Source organism: Culex pipiens, chromosome 3, assembly GCF_016801865.2.
Source record: "Culex pipiens pallens isolate TS chromosome 3, TS_CPP_V2, whole genome shotgun sequence".
NCBI lineage: Eukaryota > Metazoa > Arthropoda > Insecta > Diptera > Culicidae > Culex > Culex pipiens.
In genome coordinates this window covers 35,564,229-35,581,677 of record NC_068939.1, presented here as the reverse complement: position 1 = coordinate 35,581,677, position 17,449 = coordinate 35,564,229, and the positions used below count along the sequence as shown (strand labels likewise).

Here is a 17,449-nt window from a genome sequence, read left to right as displayed (position 1 = left end):
GATTTTTACCTCATTCGATTCGTTTAAGCGATTGCCACACTTTACAATAACTTTCATCGACGTTAAAAAATATTTGAAGGAAATAAAAATCAAAAACTGCAAAAAAAAAAATATTTCCAAGCACGCTGTCATTCCGAACATCGTTGCGTAGTGCTTCTACTCGCCACCAGGATGCGTGCACGTTTCTGTCGAATCTCTCAATTATAAAAACTCATTTTTCATATTTTTTATTCCTTGACTGGCCATATCTCAGCAACCAAACGTCGGATCAACAATGTCCAAAAGGAAAATTACAGAGTTTTTTTCAGTTTTGCAAAAAAAAAACTTTTTTTCTGAAAATTTTAACTTCGAAATGACTATAACTCAAAAACAGTGCAATTTATTTAAAAAAGTCACATAATCACTTTTTGATTCTAAATTCAATTTTGCACCCAAAAATTATTTTTGGATTATTTAGGGAATTTTTGAGGCTTGACAAAATCAATACAGTCGGCTCTATGGCTGTCGATCTTCTCGATATCAAAATTGCTCAATTAATTTTTCAGTCCCTTCAAAAGCATGCTTTAATTTTTTCGTTCTATAATTTGATACCTCCCTCTCTCGACGGTCCCATCAATATCGACACAGAGAAATTCCACTGTATTTGAAAAAAAATTACAACTTGGCGAAAAATGGAACATCCGCTACACCTTTTAGCCCAAAAGTTGGCACTTTTTGTCCACTAAAACATACCAAAATTAAAAAAAAAAAAACAGTCGACATTAGCGCGGTTGTCAAATGAGAGCTCACAACAAAAGTACTAGCTGTCAAATGGTAGCCCATAACAAATCATTGTTTGGGTTTTTGATTTTCTAATTTCCCGCAATTGAAACGATAAATACCTGAAAAAAACACGTGAATTGTGTTGCTGATGGGAAAATCTATCATATCCTTGGAGAATCCATCCCAATATTGGCTGAAAATTCATATCGAAAAAAGTGATTTTTCTGTTAACCTTTTTTTGCTTTTTTTTTTCTTTTGGTCGATCAAACAGTGCGCCCGTACACTGAGAATCGGCATTACACATTTTTCAGTTTGGTTTTACACATTTGCATGGGACTTTTGAGTTTAACCAGGATAACACACTTCATGTTACCAAAGTAATATGTATAATACTGATTCTCAGTGTTTGTTATCTGAACTTTCAAGATGGCGGCTTCTTCACTACCCCCTGGTAATAACCGTCAAAAAAATCTCAAAATCGATACAGTGGACTCTCTCGTTGTCGATATTGAAGGGACCGTCGAGAGCGGGAGGTATCAAATTATAGAACGAAAAATCAAAGCATGCTTCTTTGAAGGAACTGGAAAATTTATTGACAGCTGGAGCGATATTGATATCGAGAAGATCGACAGCCAGTGAGTAGACTGTATTTTGTGATAAACATTTAATTAAAAAAACATGATAATTTTGACCATTGAAAAATCTTTGCAACGTTCTAACCTTAAATATGTGTTAAGTCAAATTATGTTATTTTTTGGTTATAAATGTGAGTGCATTTATGTTATAATTTAAAAATTGTGCTACATATAAAAACTATAAATTTTAAAATGCATTTGATACCTTTAATTAAATGTGTAGAAGCAAGTTTAGAGTTTTTTTATTTGTTCATTTAATGCTGACTGCATTTAACTGACCCAGTGAAGCATTCGTTTAAATGCCCAAACCAGTAGAGCTGTTCAGCAAACTGCCGGCAGCGAATGCCTGTTGCTCTTGGTCTCGTGAATAAATAAACCGGCCGAGTTGGACAAAAAAGAGCTGGAATGAAAAACCAGCAAAAAAAAGTGAGGAATCAAAATATTCACCACCTCTCTGTGCTGACCATGAAGGCCAATTCATGGTGCCCAAGGAAGCCTAAATCTGTGTTCTTCGAATGATTGTTTTTCAATGCTCGATTTATTAAAGTCATTCTCCGCGTGCGTATGCTTTGATTTTTTTGTTCATTCTTGAAAGTCAGCCTTTTTTTTTATTGTATCGAACGGACAGACGCGATCAGTTTCAAGAAAACCAGTTTTGCTCCTTTTTGCACGAAGGTGCCGAGAATGGACCTATCTGGATGGGCAATAATCCTTGCTCGGCCAAAATTTATGATTATGGCCGCAAGGGGGGCTTGACTCCGAGCTGCTGGTAGCACGGTTATTTTGGGAGGAAACCAATGATAATGGATTTCGAATTTCGTGTGTGCAATCGTTTTGTAATTGGATTTACTTAAATTGAATTTTGTGTGATAAATGCTCTTTTAAATCAAGTGATATTTCAACTGTCAAGTATTTTCACGAAACATAATTTAATAATTTGCGAACATTCTTCGCTCGTGCCCCAAATCGAGGTTGTGCACATTTGATATTTGAGCTGTTTATCATTTTCATCAATATTTATATCGCCCTACCCTCCGAGGTGAAATCTTGGCTTGGTGCATGGTGAAAAAAACCCTGAAAAAAACCACCACAAACTGTTGCTCTCAAGCTGTCATCCAAATGGTGACATAACTTAATATTTTTTTGGTTTCTAATTTTTAGTAGCACAAAACGAGGAAGGAGCTAGAATCTGCAACCTCACATTTTATGTGCTCGACGGAATGTAGACATCCAGCATCCGCTTCTAATCCGCAACTGGATGCTGAAAGTGGACCGCTAGACGACTGGGGTGACTTGCCTAATTAAATGGAGCCAACGATAGACTGCTTCAAATTTAGATGATAATAATAATAGTAATCTGCCCTTAATTTTCGAGGATTCAAGATAGAGGTACACCGAGGTCGCATCATTTTGCTGTAAATCTACTGTTTGCATTTTTTGCATGTTTTTCTCTTTGACCAATTACTCGTGTATACGGAAGCGTTTAGTTGTATTGGTGGGAACTGCAGATCGCTGTCAAGTTTACTCACGAGCAACATTTTGAAATAAAACCTAAAATTCCGTGTAGCATGACCAGGATGACAATTCCTGTGACATTTCTTTCCATTTGGAGTAAAAAAGAATAAAAAACAAGAAGCAATGAAAAATATAAACTTATTTTATGTAGCCTAAAGAATCACCGAATTGAATTGACCGAGCCACGTAGCCTAGTGGTAACGCTTCCGCCTCGTAAGCGGTAGATCGGGGTTCAAATCCCGGCTCGGACCAACACAACTGGTGATCTTTTCCCTTCTGGATTCGATTGCTTAGTAAAGGGAAGGTAGTGTATCGTCACAAACTGGACCTTATCACGACACCTTAGGGAGGCGACCTATGGAATGTTAACATTAACCTAAAACATGTTAACATTAGTTGAGTGAAAAACTGCCACTGAATCCGCTTTGTAAATGCCGGCCCCGATACTCTTCAAGGGTGTTCCCCTCAGGAACTGGGAAAGATTTACTTTAAAGAATCACTTTGGTACACCCAAAGGAAATATATAGCTCAAAATCTGCAGCAGTGGATTTGCTACAGAAAATGTTACATTTTATAACAGTTTTTGCAGCAAGCTCATAGCTCAATTTTGCCCGCGTGTAAACATGTCAGCGATCTGCAGTTCTCACCAACACATAGAATGCTGGCGCGTCCCCGCGCAACACTCCAGAGAGAACAATATGTTCGCGCTCTGTCCCTCACAATTCATCAAGCGTCCATGGCGCGGTGGTAGCGTGTCGGATCAGCAACCTAGAAGTTGATGATACAATCTTCGTTCTGTTAAGATTTTTTTCTGCAATACAATCAATCAGCCGTCGGTAATGTCGATAATTGTCGGTAACGGGCAAAAATGTCATACCCCTATATCGCAAAAAATGCATGAGGACAGATTTCATGCAGATTCTGATATAATTTCATGCCGCCATGCATCACAATCATGCGACCGCCGGTTGGGTGATATAACTTAAAATTTCATTAAAAAAGAAATATAAAATGTTTATTTGGTGTCACCTAGTGTTACCACCTTCCAACGTGAAATGCAATTCTCTCGCCTCTAGGATGAGATGGAGCGGTTTTAAAAAGAAGCCAAACCACCCTAATGGGGGGAGAGGGGAGGATCCGCCACGGGTGGAAGAGGTAAAACGACGAGATAACGACACACTCAGCCCGTTGTGTCGGTATGTGTGTGTGCGCGCAGTATATGGCAAACATGGTAAACAACCGGCTTTTCAACACCGACACCGGTCCTCTTGGGGTGATCTGCTCGAGGGTGGTAGAGGAACAAGTGGTTCAGAGGGGGGAGACCCATATGAGACCATTGCTGGTGGACATGTTTGAAACGGGTTTAAATTTAAATTTTTAAATTCCGATTGCTTTAATCAGATTGAAATTGTATTTTTTATAACAAATATCAAATTTAAATAGAAATTTAAGACGTTTCCAAACACTATTCTCGATTTTGTGGTCCGCGGGTAAGGTGGAGCGGAAAACAGAGACGTTTATAAATAATTTGGCACAAACAACAAAACGGCGATGATGGCGGAGATGATGAAGACGAAAAAATGACAACAAATAAGAAGCCAAAGGGTATACCTTCCCATATGGGCCGAGTGGCGATGTGTTGTGTTGTTGACGATAACGACGTTCCTGGTGGTGTTATTTTTTCTCGGTGCAAGGTTTGCTCGTGGGCTGAGATTGAAGTATTGATGCTTAATACATTTTTGGTTTAGGTCAGTAAGTTACAATTGTTGCATGTCATTGTCCGATTCCAATCAGTTTGGGTAAATTTTCAACGTATTTTCGTATTTTCATAATGCTCAAGATATTTTTATTATCTTTATGCTATACCAGCCAGTCAATGTTTTCAAAAATATGTGTGTGTATATTTCCAATATTTGATCTGATATAATCTAACACAAACGCAGCCAGTCCTATGAGAGCATGCTAGAAAGTCTAAGGGTTAGATTACGACCCAAATTTCTGACTGTCGGGCTTAAGTATGACCTCTAAACTACTCTAAAATGATTTAGATTTTTTTAGACCCAAGATGGTGGCCAATATAGCGATGTTGAAACATTAAAAAAATAACATTTTAGGTTTTATTAGGAAATACAAAATTTAAATTTGACTAGAATGTGATCGCAAAACTCGAGATTATTTTGCTCATGATTCGATTATTCAAAGTCCCATACAAAATGGATTTTATTTATATTTTTTTTTTGGCTCAAACTTTGTGGGGTCCACTGAAGCCTTTTTATGTCGTTGGTTCACCTATACAAGTCTCCATACAATTTTGGCAGCTATCCGTACAAAAATGGTACGTAAATATTTGAAAATCTGTATCTTTTGAAGAAATTTTCTGAAATAGTCGTAGTTTTTCATAGGCAGCATGTTTAAGTTGGAAAAACGAAATTTTTAGCCTGAAATTTGCCTGAATTTCTCTCAAAATCCCTCAAAAATAATAAAATTTTCTGAATAATTTAGTTTTTGTCACATTAATGCCACGATAAAGCCATTTTACTAAAATAAAAATAATGACTTTTCATAATTCCCTATGAAAACTAAATTTCATTTCTTACACCACTGTTTCAGCTTCTGCCAGCATTTTATATGTTCCCAAACCATTTGCATTGGTTTAAAAGAGCAATTTACAAGCAAAATTTAAAGTTTTCATTGTTTTGGCTAAGTGACGTAAGCGCCATGACGAAAAATGTATCTGGAGTTTTTTTTGAAAAGGTCCTATAAACAAAATTTTCATTTTTTGCTTTTTGGGTGTTTTTGAATACCCCTGACTCAAGGCGGTTCGAAAAACACCCAAAAAGCAAAAATTTTAAATTTTGTTTATAGGACCTTTTCAAAAAAAACTCCAGGTATTTTAAATTAACCGCCAACATAATCACAGTTTTTTCAAGATTTTGATGAAAATTAATTTTTATTGATGAAATATTTCTTACATTTTTTTAACATATTTCTTACATTATTACATGTGTTTATTTTTAAAATAAAAAAGCAATTTTCATCAAAATAATGAAAACAATTTTTTTTTCATGGTTCGGAATTTTTTTTTTAAAGACATTAAACATTGGACCTCTGTTTCCTGATATACAGCGGCTTAAGAGTTCACAGCAACAAAGGAAGTTGTTGTCTTCTTATTCCAAAATTGTCAAACTTATGGACAAAATCCTGCAACAACGGGATTGTAAAATTAGTCAAACTTTGTTATAAATTATCTTGTGGACAGTACTTTAGGGGATGAATAAAAAAATATATCGATAGTAAACGTAGTTTTGAAGATACTAAAATGTCTATAACAAAAATATGGGTGCAAAAGCTCTGGTTGATGTGCACCGTTAAAGAAAAAGAAACAGGAAAATATATTTAAAAAAATACAAAAAAAACCATTTCTGTATTTTCTAGATCCAATGTATCAGCTACTAATGGACCAAATTTCAATGTTGAAAAAATGAAACATTTGTGAAATTTTATGATCTCTTCGGAAAAAATGTAACATTTTGGAATCAAGACTAACATTTCAAAATGGTTATGCCCATTTATCAGTTTTTGCTAACATGCCATAATTTGAAATAATTATTAATATTTGAGTTCTACACCTTTCTTAATAAACATCTCTGATTTCTAAACGATTGAGGATTTATGTAAAATTATTGTAGCAAACAAAGAATCAATTATTTTGATTGAATAATTTTCCTCAATTTTTCTTTAATTCGCCAAACATTTTTAAATAAATATACATAATATTTTTTGAAACAAATGGCAACTATTTTGATCACAATTCCATACCAGCCAAATATATAGCTTTCATCTCATCCTAAACATTCCATGTTTTGTGATTAATTGATAGACAAAAGGAATCAAGTCTCCCCACCTTCAACTAAAGTTTACAATTGTTATGTGATGGTCAATGCTTGAAAAGGGATCTATCACTGAACGGGACTGCTCGATATTCGATAGAACTTTCTGTCAGCGATCATTTCCCAAAACGATATTTGATCGCTGACACACAACGCCTATCATGACCGTCATTGCTTGGCGACGGTCGATGAACGTAAACACGAAGACGAAACGAACGAAAAATGCCTCAAGCTCAAGCAGCCACCCGAACGAGACAACGTGCTCTTTCTCTTTCTCTCGTTTTTGTCTCTCTCTTCCTAGTGTATGCTGCGTGGTGACAGAAATCATATGATTGCTATCATTGGAGAGATGATCGGAATCTCGGTAGAATGTCAAACGATCGCTCTATAAGCGATTTTTCTCCTGGAGGGAAGTCAATGATTGTGTGAGTGACTTTGCGTAGCACTCATTCGTTTGTATGTGAAACGAACAAAAGTAGAATGTAAAAATCAGGTTGTCGTGGTGAAGACGATTGGAGTGTTCTGTCAGCTCTCACAAATAAAGTCGAAATTTCGCAAGCCCTGAGTGATGGTCTTATACTCGATATTTTTAAAAGAAATGGCTCACAGATATCAGCTTAATTACATTGCACATTACTGAACACATGATATTTTTTGCAGTGTAATGAAGTGGATGGTAGTAACCTGGATAGTAAATAAGCTTACATAAATAATAAAACGTGTCAAATTATCTGGAGAATCGATTCCACGGTCGGTTTTTGAATATTTTGTCGTTTAGACCACTATTTTTTTAATGAAAGACATACCATCCCGCATTTTTCGTGAGTCTTTTTGTAAAAACTTAGGTTATTTCCTTAACAATTTTGAACGTAAAAAAATCGTCACATCATCTTAAAATTTTGGCGTGTATTTTTCTTTCAGTGTATTTTTTCAGAAAGCCCGTCCAATTTCCTACAAGTTTGTCTTTGACCACTTTTTGATACGAAGCAACGGCTTCGAGATTAGAGCTTTCTATATAAAATCAGTTATCATCTTTTCAATCAAACCAAATCAACAGAGATGTACGAATATCGTATCAGAACTGGAAATTATTTGGATTAAAATATTTGAGGAACCCAAAACAGATTAAAATGTAACGGATCGGATAGTTTTTCGGATAATAGTATTTGGCCATAAATCATGATACAAAATTAGAGGTCTTTTGGAAACCTGTTAAATTATTTTGTTTCATCTTTATGTCACACCACAGTCGTCGAGACAAAGCTGGCTTGTATAAGTTAGTTCATTTTCTAATAGAATTATTAATGCTGCAAATTATCCGGATATCCAAAGTCCAAGCTCTATTCGAGACACAGTAATTTCTTAAATTACGAAATACAAAAATATTGAAATCGGAGAGGGTTCCGGATTTGAGCTGGAACTGCTTAAAAAAAACTTGATATGTCCTTATTATGATATTTTTTAACCCGCATCATTTCAACTTTCACTTCTTATCTCTAGTGCGCAATGACTTTATTTATGTGACTCGTAGAAATTACTTTAATTTTGATATAAATTGCGTCATCAAGTCAAACTCACTAAATGTTTGCATTTTTCAAGTTCTATTTTTGCTTCTGCGTTGACAAAGGTGTTGTTTTGACAAACCGGCATACCCGAACCGTCGCCTCGCAGTTCTCTTATTACTAATCTGTTTTCGCCAATCTCTGCCGGTTTCCACTCATAACTCTCTTGGTCGTCATCAATCATGACAGTAATCGCGCTTCTATACTCTATCTTGCTACCGTATATTCTAACGACGTTCGCAGTTTATATGCATATTTTTCAACATTATTGCGAAATAACATTGAAGTTGGTTTTTATACACGTTAGATTTGATTAAAACATTAGGCTTCTGCAATCGCCCACACGGCAGCGCCAGCGTCCAGCTTTTGCGTGACATAAATGTTACCAATTAGTGCGTCCCCTTATCTGTGTCTGAAGGTTACATTTACTCGCGAGTCCGCAGTAATAAATAACCTCTCGCACCCAGAGTTTGTCAAGCACAATCTGACTTGAGTCGAAACCAAAAAAAAATTTGTTTATCTAACCTAATTAAAATTACCTCTTTCTTTCTTGTTTCGCAGACGGTTACAATCGGACCTCCCCACGCAGTGTGTGTAATGGTGTTTGTGTAGCAAAGCTAAGTGTTTCGTTGTGACTTTGTGATTTAAGGAAAACAATTTCGCGAGTGTAAAGCACCATCTATGATCGTGGATTGGAAGCTGGTCGACAAGAAGCGCATCTTTTTCTTTTGATTTTTGCGACGCGCGCGGATTCCGGAAGATCGTCGAGGCTGGACCGGCCAAGCGAAGACCTCCCCATGTATTCGATGGTGGACTGCTACAACGACATGGGCCAACTGGGGCACGATGTGAGTACCTTGACAACAGCAACACTCTAGGCACGTTTCGACACGCGATAAGAAAAGGCCCGCTATTGTGTTCTCTGTGTGTTTGTGTGGTAGATGACCCAGTCTCGGCTTGTTTATTGGTTAGAGATAACACAAAATGAATTCCGTCTATTCTTCGAGACGGTTCGGAAACGTGTTTCCAACCCGTGAAAGGTGTATGACCCCGTTGGAGAGGGGCCTCCTCCTGTGCCGTGAGTCACTCTCCCGTTGCACTGATACGGGGATACAACTCGCTTCGAAAGCCCTTTCGTAGATATCGTAGATAACACGGTCTGATTGTACTGGTCGGGAAGAAAAAAAAGGGGAACAGCCGTTATCAGTAGTTCGGTGCAATAGCGCTGTTTCCAGGCAGGCAGACAAGCTGCGTGCAACACAACAGCTGACTGGTCGTAATTGAAGACTACTTGCGGTTATTTTTAGCCGGACAGAGTTTTCGAGCTTGCAACAAGTTCTAACGTGTTTTTCTTTGTATGCCAATCGAGTCGTGGCTGACAAAGTTGCGACTCTTTAAAAACCTTGAGCCGTATCAAGACGTTGGACTGGTAGACTGATTCAAAGAATCATTTTTTGATGTTTGTTTTAGTTTGTTTAAAGATAAATCTTATCAAAATCCGCAACGACGTGCCACCCGAGCAGCGATGCTATTAGGCCGGTTCACAAACGTTTGCAATCAACCAAAAAATGACGCCTTGAGCATCTTCTCGAATTTAGGTCAACTCTACGAACCAGTCTACGGCGGACCAAAATATGTGAACTTTGGAACGCGCACGCCTATAGGCCTATCCTCAACACCCTCATTGATATTCTAATCACACGCTGCGCGAAGAAGTGGCTGCTGTGTGTGCTAACGAAATTTACCATACTATACTACTGGCTATTCACAAAAAATTCGGCGCTGTTCCGCGAGAGCGGGCGCGCGCGCTCCGAGTCCGTGAGGCTGACCTCCAGCATAAATTGCCAAAAACAAACCCCAGAATGCGAACTAGCACTGTTTCGAACGCTTCCTCGTCGACGCTGAGTCGCGTTCAGCACAGTGAGGTTTCCTGGAGTACGGAGCCCAGAAAGCAGCTTGCTTGCAAGTTGCATGCAAAGTTGTTGTTTATTGCGTGCAATGACAAACTTTGACAAATTTCTACTAAATGCAGCCTGACTGTAGCTAAATCGCGACACAATGCTATCGCGGTCCATTTGTGGGATGAAAATTAATACCGCTATGGACAGGGCGGCGGGTCAGCTCCGATCGGAATACAAAACCAACGACAACGAAAATCGTCCACAAAGTGTCGAACCCCTCACGGAACCCAAAAAAAGATCCGCGACGACGCACAACAAACTCACGAGTTATTATTATTATTAATCTAATAAATGGAAATAGGTGGTCAAGAGCAAACGTTTCGGAAAGAGGTTCGTGGCCACGAACCCGCCTAATAGGTTCCCCCGTGCGAGAAGAGGAGGTTGGACCGAATTAATTGGACGCGAGCGCGGAGGCAAAATTTAGATGGCGGAATTTGCATATTTTTACTATTTTTGAAATGGTCGTCGCACGATGTCATGGACCCCCGGTTGGGCATAATTTTGTCGTAGGTCGTCGTTTTCTGGGTTCTTTTTTTGTATCGTTGAATTTGGAAAGTTTGCCTAACCTAATAGTATTTTTTTTTTCGAAACCACTCGAGAGATTGAAATTCGGTGATCTATGGTATCCACCCACGGGAATTTGTACACAGCAAAAAATCCGATGGTAAAATCGCATGGCAAAGCATGCACATCACCTTCGTCACACACTTATTATTACACACTGCATGTACAATATTTGCAAACACAAAAAAAAGTTGCAACCGACGGGATTTAAACCCAGCACCAACAGTAAGGACTGGCGCCTTAGTCCACTCGGCCATCAGACCGATGAAAAGCTGTAAGGATAAACGCATATATGAGCTTGACATTTCGGTCAAGTAGGTTTCCCATACTGATGGGCTACATGTTTCAGGGTGTAAAATCACATAAAATTGCATAAAGTAATGCAAGATTTGTTTTACCCCCAAGCCTTTTACACGCAGCTGGATTACTACTTTTTTAGCTGTGTAATTAATAAGGCCATTGCAAATATTTTTAAAAGTTTTCATTCTTCAAAAATGCTCCAAAAATCTTTATTTCATTGGGCTGAGCAGTGAATTCAGCATTAAAAAAGAAGAATTTGGTGTAAAAAGAACTTTTCTTAGCTAAGCTTGGCTTGATTTACCGTGCTGACCAAGGGGGTGGTGTCGGAGCAAGCTGACAGTAGACTCGTCCGTCACCAAAACCATACTAGCCCACGCAGTTGTATTCGTGATAAGGAAAATAAACGCGTCAGAGACGTATTTGGTGCCAAAAGAACTTTTCTTGATCTTAAAAATCTCTTAAGGCCGATGCAAATATTTTTCAAAGTTTTTGTTCCTCGGCTCTGACCGGGGTCGAGGGAGGGCAAAACAATAAAAATATAAATATTGAAATAACAAGCCATAGTTTCAACATTTGCATGGAAAAAGTGTTTTAAAATGCATTTTACACTAGTTCAGTTGTTTTGCAATCATTAGTTTTCAAAAAATGTAAGATTTGACGAAAACTAAAATTTTAGCGAAAAAAAACATTTTGCGATAATAAACATCGACAATTTTCAAAAATTCAAAAGATTTTTAAATCAACCCAAACATGCTAAAAATGATTCTAAACGCAGGGGAATGCATTCAGAATGAATTCAGCTGAATAAACTTCAATATCCATTGAAATTTTGAAGTTTTTTGTAACAATATTTTTTTGCCCCCTGATTGTTCGGGCCAACTTTGAATGGGGGGGGGGGGGGGGGGGGGAGGCAAAAACTTTAAATAAAAATTGTACCAGCCTAAACAGTTTTTCATTAAATAACATATTTTTTTTACATAATTGGTGGTCAATTTTAGACATTTTCACTCAAAGAATAAGCTATTTTATACCAAATCAAAACAAACTAAAAAGTGAGTGACAGTTCGTCACTTTTTATACAGCGCTCACGCACACTATCAAAACAAACGTTTGGTAGTGTGTGTGTGAGCTCCGTGTAAAAGGGGTTTGAGTGTAGTCGAATCATGAAAAAAATTGTTTTCGTTGTCTTATTTTTGATGGTCGAGCTTTAACTACTCTAAAATGGTAAATGGTAAAAGTTAATCAAATATACAAATTTGAGTAAAATGGGGTCGTAGAACTCGAATTTGATGTTAAAAGTAAGTAAATAAAACAATACAAAAAAAAAGTTGATCATGATTCGATTTCCCGAAGTCCCATACAAACCTTCAGATAATTGAACTTCGGATAATCGAAACTTCGGATAAGCGAGTCTGGATTGAATTTATAATCAGTTAATTTTCTTTAATTTTTCTTTCTATAATCAGGTATGTTTTGAAGACTTCAAAGCCATTTTACCTTTCATTTGCAATTGAAGCTGTTCTGAGCATTTAATTAAAAAAAATCGTAAATTGCGTGGATTTGGCTCCTGCTGATGCATTTTTTGCCTAAAATATTTTCATGAAAAAAATTAAGTCATATTTCTCATTTTTTAGAAATATATAGTCCAACTTTGCAAATTTCAGACAAAAAATATCTGGGCCAGTAAGTTTTTAACGATTCCACCGATTCGAAGCTTCCACGAAATCATTAATATAATTAGACGTGATAATCTATCTATCTATCTATCTTCTTTTATATATAAAAAATTTCGACGGTTTTGTTCGAACGCGAATCAATTCAACACGGAACGTCGGATCGAGGTGCTCTTTGTTGCGTTGGGTTCGTATAAGCCCAAGGAAGGTTTATACGCTAACTAATTGACACTTTGGCCACTCTGGAACCGATTCCGGAGCATCGGCAAATTGTATGGAGAAAGTTACGTAAAATCACATTTTGATCACAGGAGGCTGAATAAGCAAAAATCAAAAAACGTCAACAAACGAAAAATAGGCAGAACGAAGTTTGTCGGGTAAGGCTTGTTATTTAATTAATTGTATGTCAACAATGTTGTTTTGAACATTAATTTTTGTGTTCAGTTCTGAGACAAAAATTTCCAATATTTCACATGCATAAATTACAATTTAAAAAAAATCCTGCTATAAAGAAAAAGAAAAAATGCATCATTAAAGTTAAACAGTTCCCTTACTTTAAATTGACAGAAGTTCCAACAAATATTTGGAAATTCAAAAATCTTTAAAAAAAATGTTTTTTTTTTGGTGAAACAGTCGACTCTCTGGTTGTTAATATCCAAGGGACCGTCGAGGAAGAGAATCATCAGTTTACAGAACGATGCAAAATGAAGACTCGATTGAAAATATTTTTTTCTTGATACCCAGCTATGGGAGAGAATCATGGCAACGTCCATCAAACAAAAACAAACTAATGTCAAACACCCTTCAAAGCTTCGTTTCGCCAAGAAAAATTTCTATGCAAGCCATGAGACAGTGAAATTATTGACAACCGGAAGAGATTTTTAAAGCAAACAGAATCCAAGGGACCGTCGAGGAAGAGATCCTTCAAGCAAGGGAAAATATCGAGGAATGAAGATAATTGAAGTATGCAGATTGAAGGGAATGAAGAATTCATCGATAGATGGAGAATTATTGATATCGAGAAGATCGACAGCCAGAGAGTCGACTGTAAATGGTATTCAACGTTATGTCCCATTTGACAAAATTCAAGAAACATCTGATGAAATGTTTTTTTCTCCAATAATTTTCTGGAAATAAAAATAATTGTAGACCATTATGATTCGTATTTTGTTATTTTTACATAGGGGAAATCTACCCATTTTAATCCTAATAAGCGGTCGTGTTTGAATGATGCTGGATAATCTAGAGTCTCCCTTGAATTTTACTAAAACCAAGTACACCAACGAGTAGAGCAAGTTTTTGTGAACATTTCTGTTTATTTTCACTTTCACTAAAAGTTATTCTATTTCTTTACCAAGCATTTAACAAAAAAAAAATCCCAAGGGTATTCTAATCGAGGCGAATGCATTGGGCCACGCCCATTTTTCTAATATCGGCTTAGTTCTTTTTTCTTCCAACACTCTGTCGAGTGTTGCCATTTGCGCTGACAATTCAAACGAACACTCACGAAAAGTGGCATTTATAGGGAAAGTTTCCTGGCATCGCTGGCTGTGCTGCTGGTGGTGTTGACGGCCAGCCTTTGTTCTTTTTTGCCTTCGTCTCTCGCTCGGTTTTCTTCAGCCTTCGGTTGGAATGCAAAGTGAAAATTGAAACGTCAAACGACTTGACGCGTTTGTTTTTTTGATGGCGCTTGCTAATTTATTACATTTTTCGGGATTATTCTTCAAGTGAGTGCCTTACTAATGATCAAAAGAACATGTTGCCGGTAGTTGGAAGCAATTTCATATCTTAAGCGCCGTGAAAAAGTAAGCGAAAGTGAAAAGGTAATTTTGGCGATATTCATTAAGCGTTTGAGGGATTCTCGTGTGTGTCACTGTGTGTGCCAACAAAATGATGAGAAGTGGTCTCGCAAAATACAAATTATGATCAAAAGTGCATTAAATGTGATCTTTTTGGCCAGTAAGTGGCATACATTTGCGTGCTTACTCGAGGCGGTGCTGTTGCTGGTAAGTTTATAGCCCAAATAGTATTTTTGGAGCTTTAATCGAGCATCAAACTCTCCATATGACGAAGATAGGTGTTTGATTGGAAAGGGTAGATTTCCCCTAAATGCTCTGCAACGCTTGTAACCAAACAAATATCACTCAACACCATGCTGATTAGCTGAAAAGCTGACACGACCACGTCCAATCAGCTGTCGACAGCTTTAACATACTGCTCTTACTCTCCTGCTGAGAACACTTCCAACTTTAATGGGAGATACTACGCGGGACATAGACCGAGTGTATTCAGTGTGGAAGGTTTTGTTTACAATTTTCATACACTTTCGTATAATGTATGTTAATTAATGCAAATATAAATTACTAAAAATAAAGCTGACGTTCACCTGCATTTCAGATGAGGGTTTGCTTTCCACCTTATTTTTTTGAAGGTCATGGAATTTTGTCGACAGAACTTTAAACATACAAATTGAAGCTTTAACAACTAATTGTAAACTATTGCGTGACTCTTCTGCTTACCGAAACAGTAACGCTAAACGTCGAATAACGCCAACACACGTCGCTGTAGTTGAGCGTGCTCGGATATCGTGTTTAAGGCTAGCAAGATCTACTCGCATCGACGCTTGTGCCGCTCGTACGTGAATAAAAACTAATTTGAATAAAGTGATTTATGATTAATTGTTTTACTGCTTGATTGAACCCGCTGAACGCTGGCGTCTCTTGAACCTCGCTGTACACACCTCTCCATAGGCATCTCCTATACTCGGTGTGCACTTTAACAATAAACAAGTATAAATTTGAGCGTAAAATATTCTGAGCCTGAGCTCGGTGCTGCGTGAGACGGATTTTATTATTAGCTCAATTTATGCCCCGTGTGACAGTTTATTGTAACGAGCGACGACCAGAATAGTGCGCGCAGATTCGCGCTTTTCGAGCTGTCAAATAACTTAATAAATATGGGCAACAACGCGTTCTCTAGCGGGTATTTCGCAGTTTTATTTGTTGATACTTTTTTTTTATCTCATTTTTGCCACACGGGCATGTTACAACAACCGAGCAAGAACCGCGGCGTGGAGAACTATATGGGTCAATTGAATTTACGGCCCCGGCAATCAAACTTTTTATTATTCATCATCATCGTCAACATCATGCCCAATTACACACACCGAAACGGTTTACGGACAGCCGGCAGGGACGGTTCTTGTTTTCTTGTAGTCAAAAGTGCAAACACATCTGTTTTAGTTGTACATGGGCAAGAGTCAAGTTTTTTTTTGTGTTTATTTTTGGAGAGAATAAAATAAGCTGTTTAATGAGAAAACAATTCGAAACAATCTTTAATATATGATTACTTAAAAAACAGCCTCAGCCTTTATTGAACTATCTTCTCATTTTTATCGATTGATCTCAAGAACCTTCGAGTTAAACTTAATTATTATTGGCTAAACCAATAGCTCTCTACGTTTTAGCAAATCCCTACGTTTTACATCACTTTTTTTAATCAAAAGTCAAATTACCAAAATACTTATTTTATACTTATCAAGAAGAGACTAGAAAATGATTCTTTTACGCTGAATCTGGTACCGAAGTCATGCTTTTGGTAAAATATTGAACGACCAATTTCAATTTGCAATCGAAAATGACGTCACTTTTTGCTGATAAAGTGCACCGTTTTCATGTTTAAGGCATTTTATGTTTAACCCCCTAATTAATTTTTTTTAAGCCTTTTTAGTTTTTTCATGTTTTTAAAGTCACTTGTTCAATTTCTGTTTGTTTTTCGCATTTTCTTTTTTGGTTATTTTTGCATTTTCAAAGCCAAAGTTAACAGCTAAAAATATACATTAAAAAAACATTGGCAAAGCTGCATAAATAAAAAACTCAAAATTTAAAAAAAATTGAGAGAATCTCTTTTAATTGCTATTTAGAAAAAAAAATTGGTTGAAATAGATTCGGATTGCAGAAAGGTATAATTTTCAATGTAAAAAAAGTGCGTCCATCCCGGGATTTTTCATATTTAGTCCCGGTTTTCCCGGATTCCAAAAATATAAATGTATTTTTTTTTATTTTATTGTGAAAATGGTGGTACAATTGAAAACAATCTTATAAAAATGCACTTGAATGTAATTTAATGTTTTTTTGTAGAGCGTTGAGTTTTTTTTCATTTTGGTTAACTAATCTGCACCTTCTTTGGGAATTGTTTTTGGTTAATATCATGTAAATCAATTATCAAACCCCCAAGATTCTAGATAAATGTGTAACTTTACAAAACATGTTATTCTTAACTAATATTTATATTTATATAATAAATATAACTCTCAAATTTTACGTAACCTTTTCTTGGATTAATGCTGGAGTTTTTGAAGATAACCTAAAAACTCGATTTATGTTGCCAAAAATAATACGTATCCTTTTAGGCAGTACCTTAGAAATTACTTAAGACAAACCATAAGTTTTCGAGTGTTTGAAGATAAAAATGTTCTCAAAAAAATAAAAAGGTTGGAATTTTTAATATTTTTCAAAAAATTATATTTTAGTATAAATTCATAGGTACAGATCCATAGAAAATTAAGAAATGTCTTCAATGTTTAGC

The 17,449-nt window shown here is 36.7% G+C and overlaps 1 protein-coding gene across 1 annotated transcript in view; it reads left to right on the top strand.

The window, feature by feature from the left end:
• LOC120418856 (sestrin homolog) overlaps positions 1-17,449 on the top strand; it is a 73,518-nt gene that overhangs the window by 4,962 nt on the left and 51,107 nt on the right. The window contains exon 2 of the mRNA XM_039581383.2: positions 8,926-9,212. Coding sequence (XP_039437317.1) covers positions 9,162-9,212 — 51 coding nt within the window. The 5' untranslated portion in view covers positions 8,926-9,161. The remainder of the gene's footprint in view (positions 1-8,925; positions 9,213-17,449) is intronic.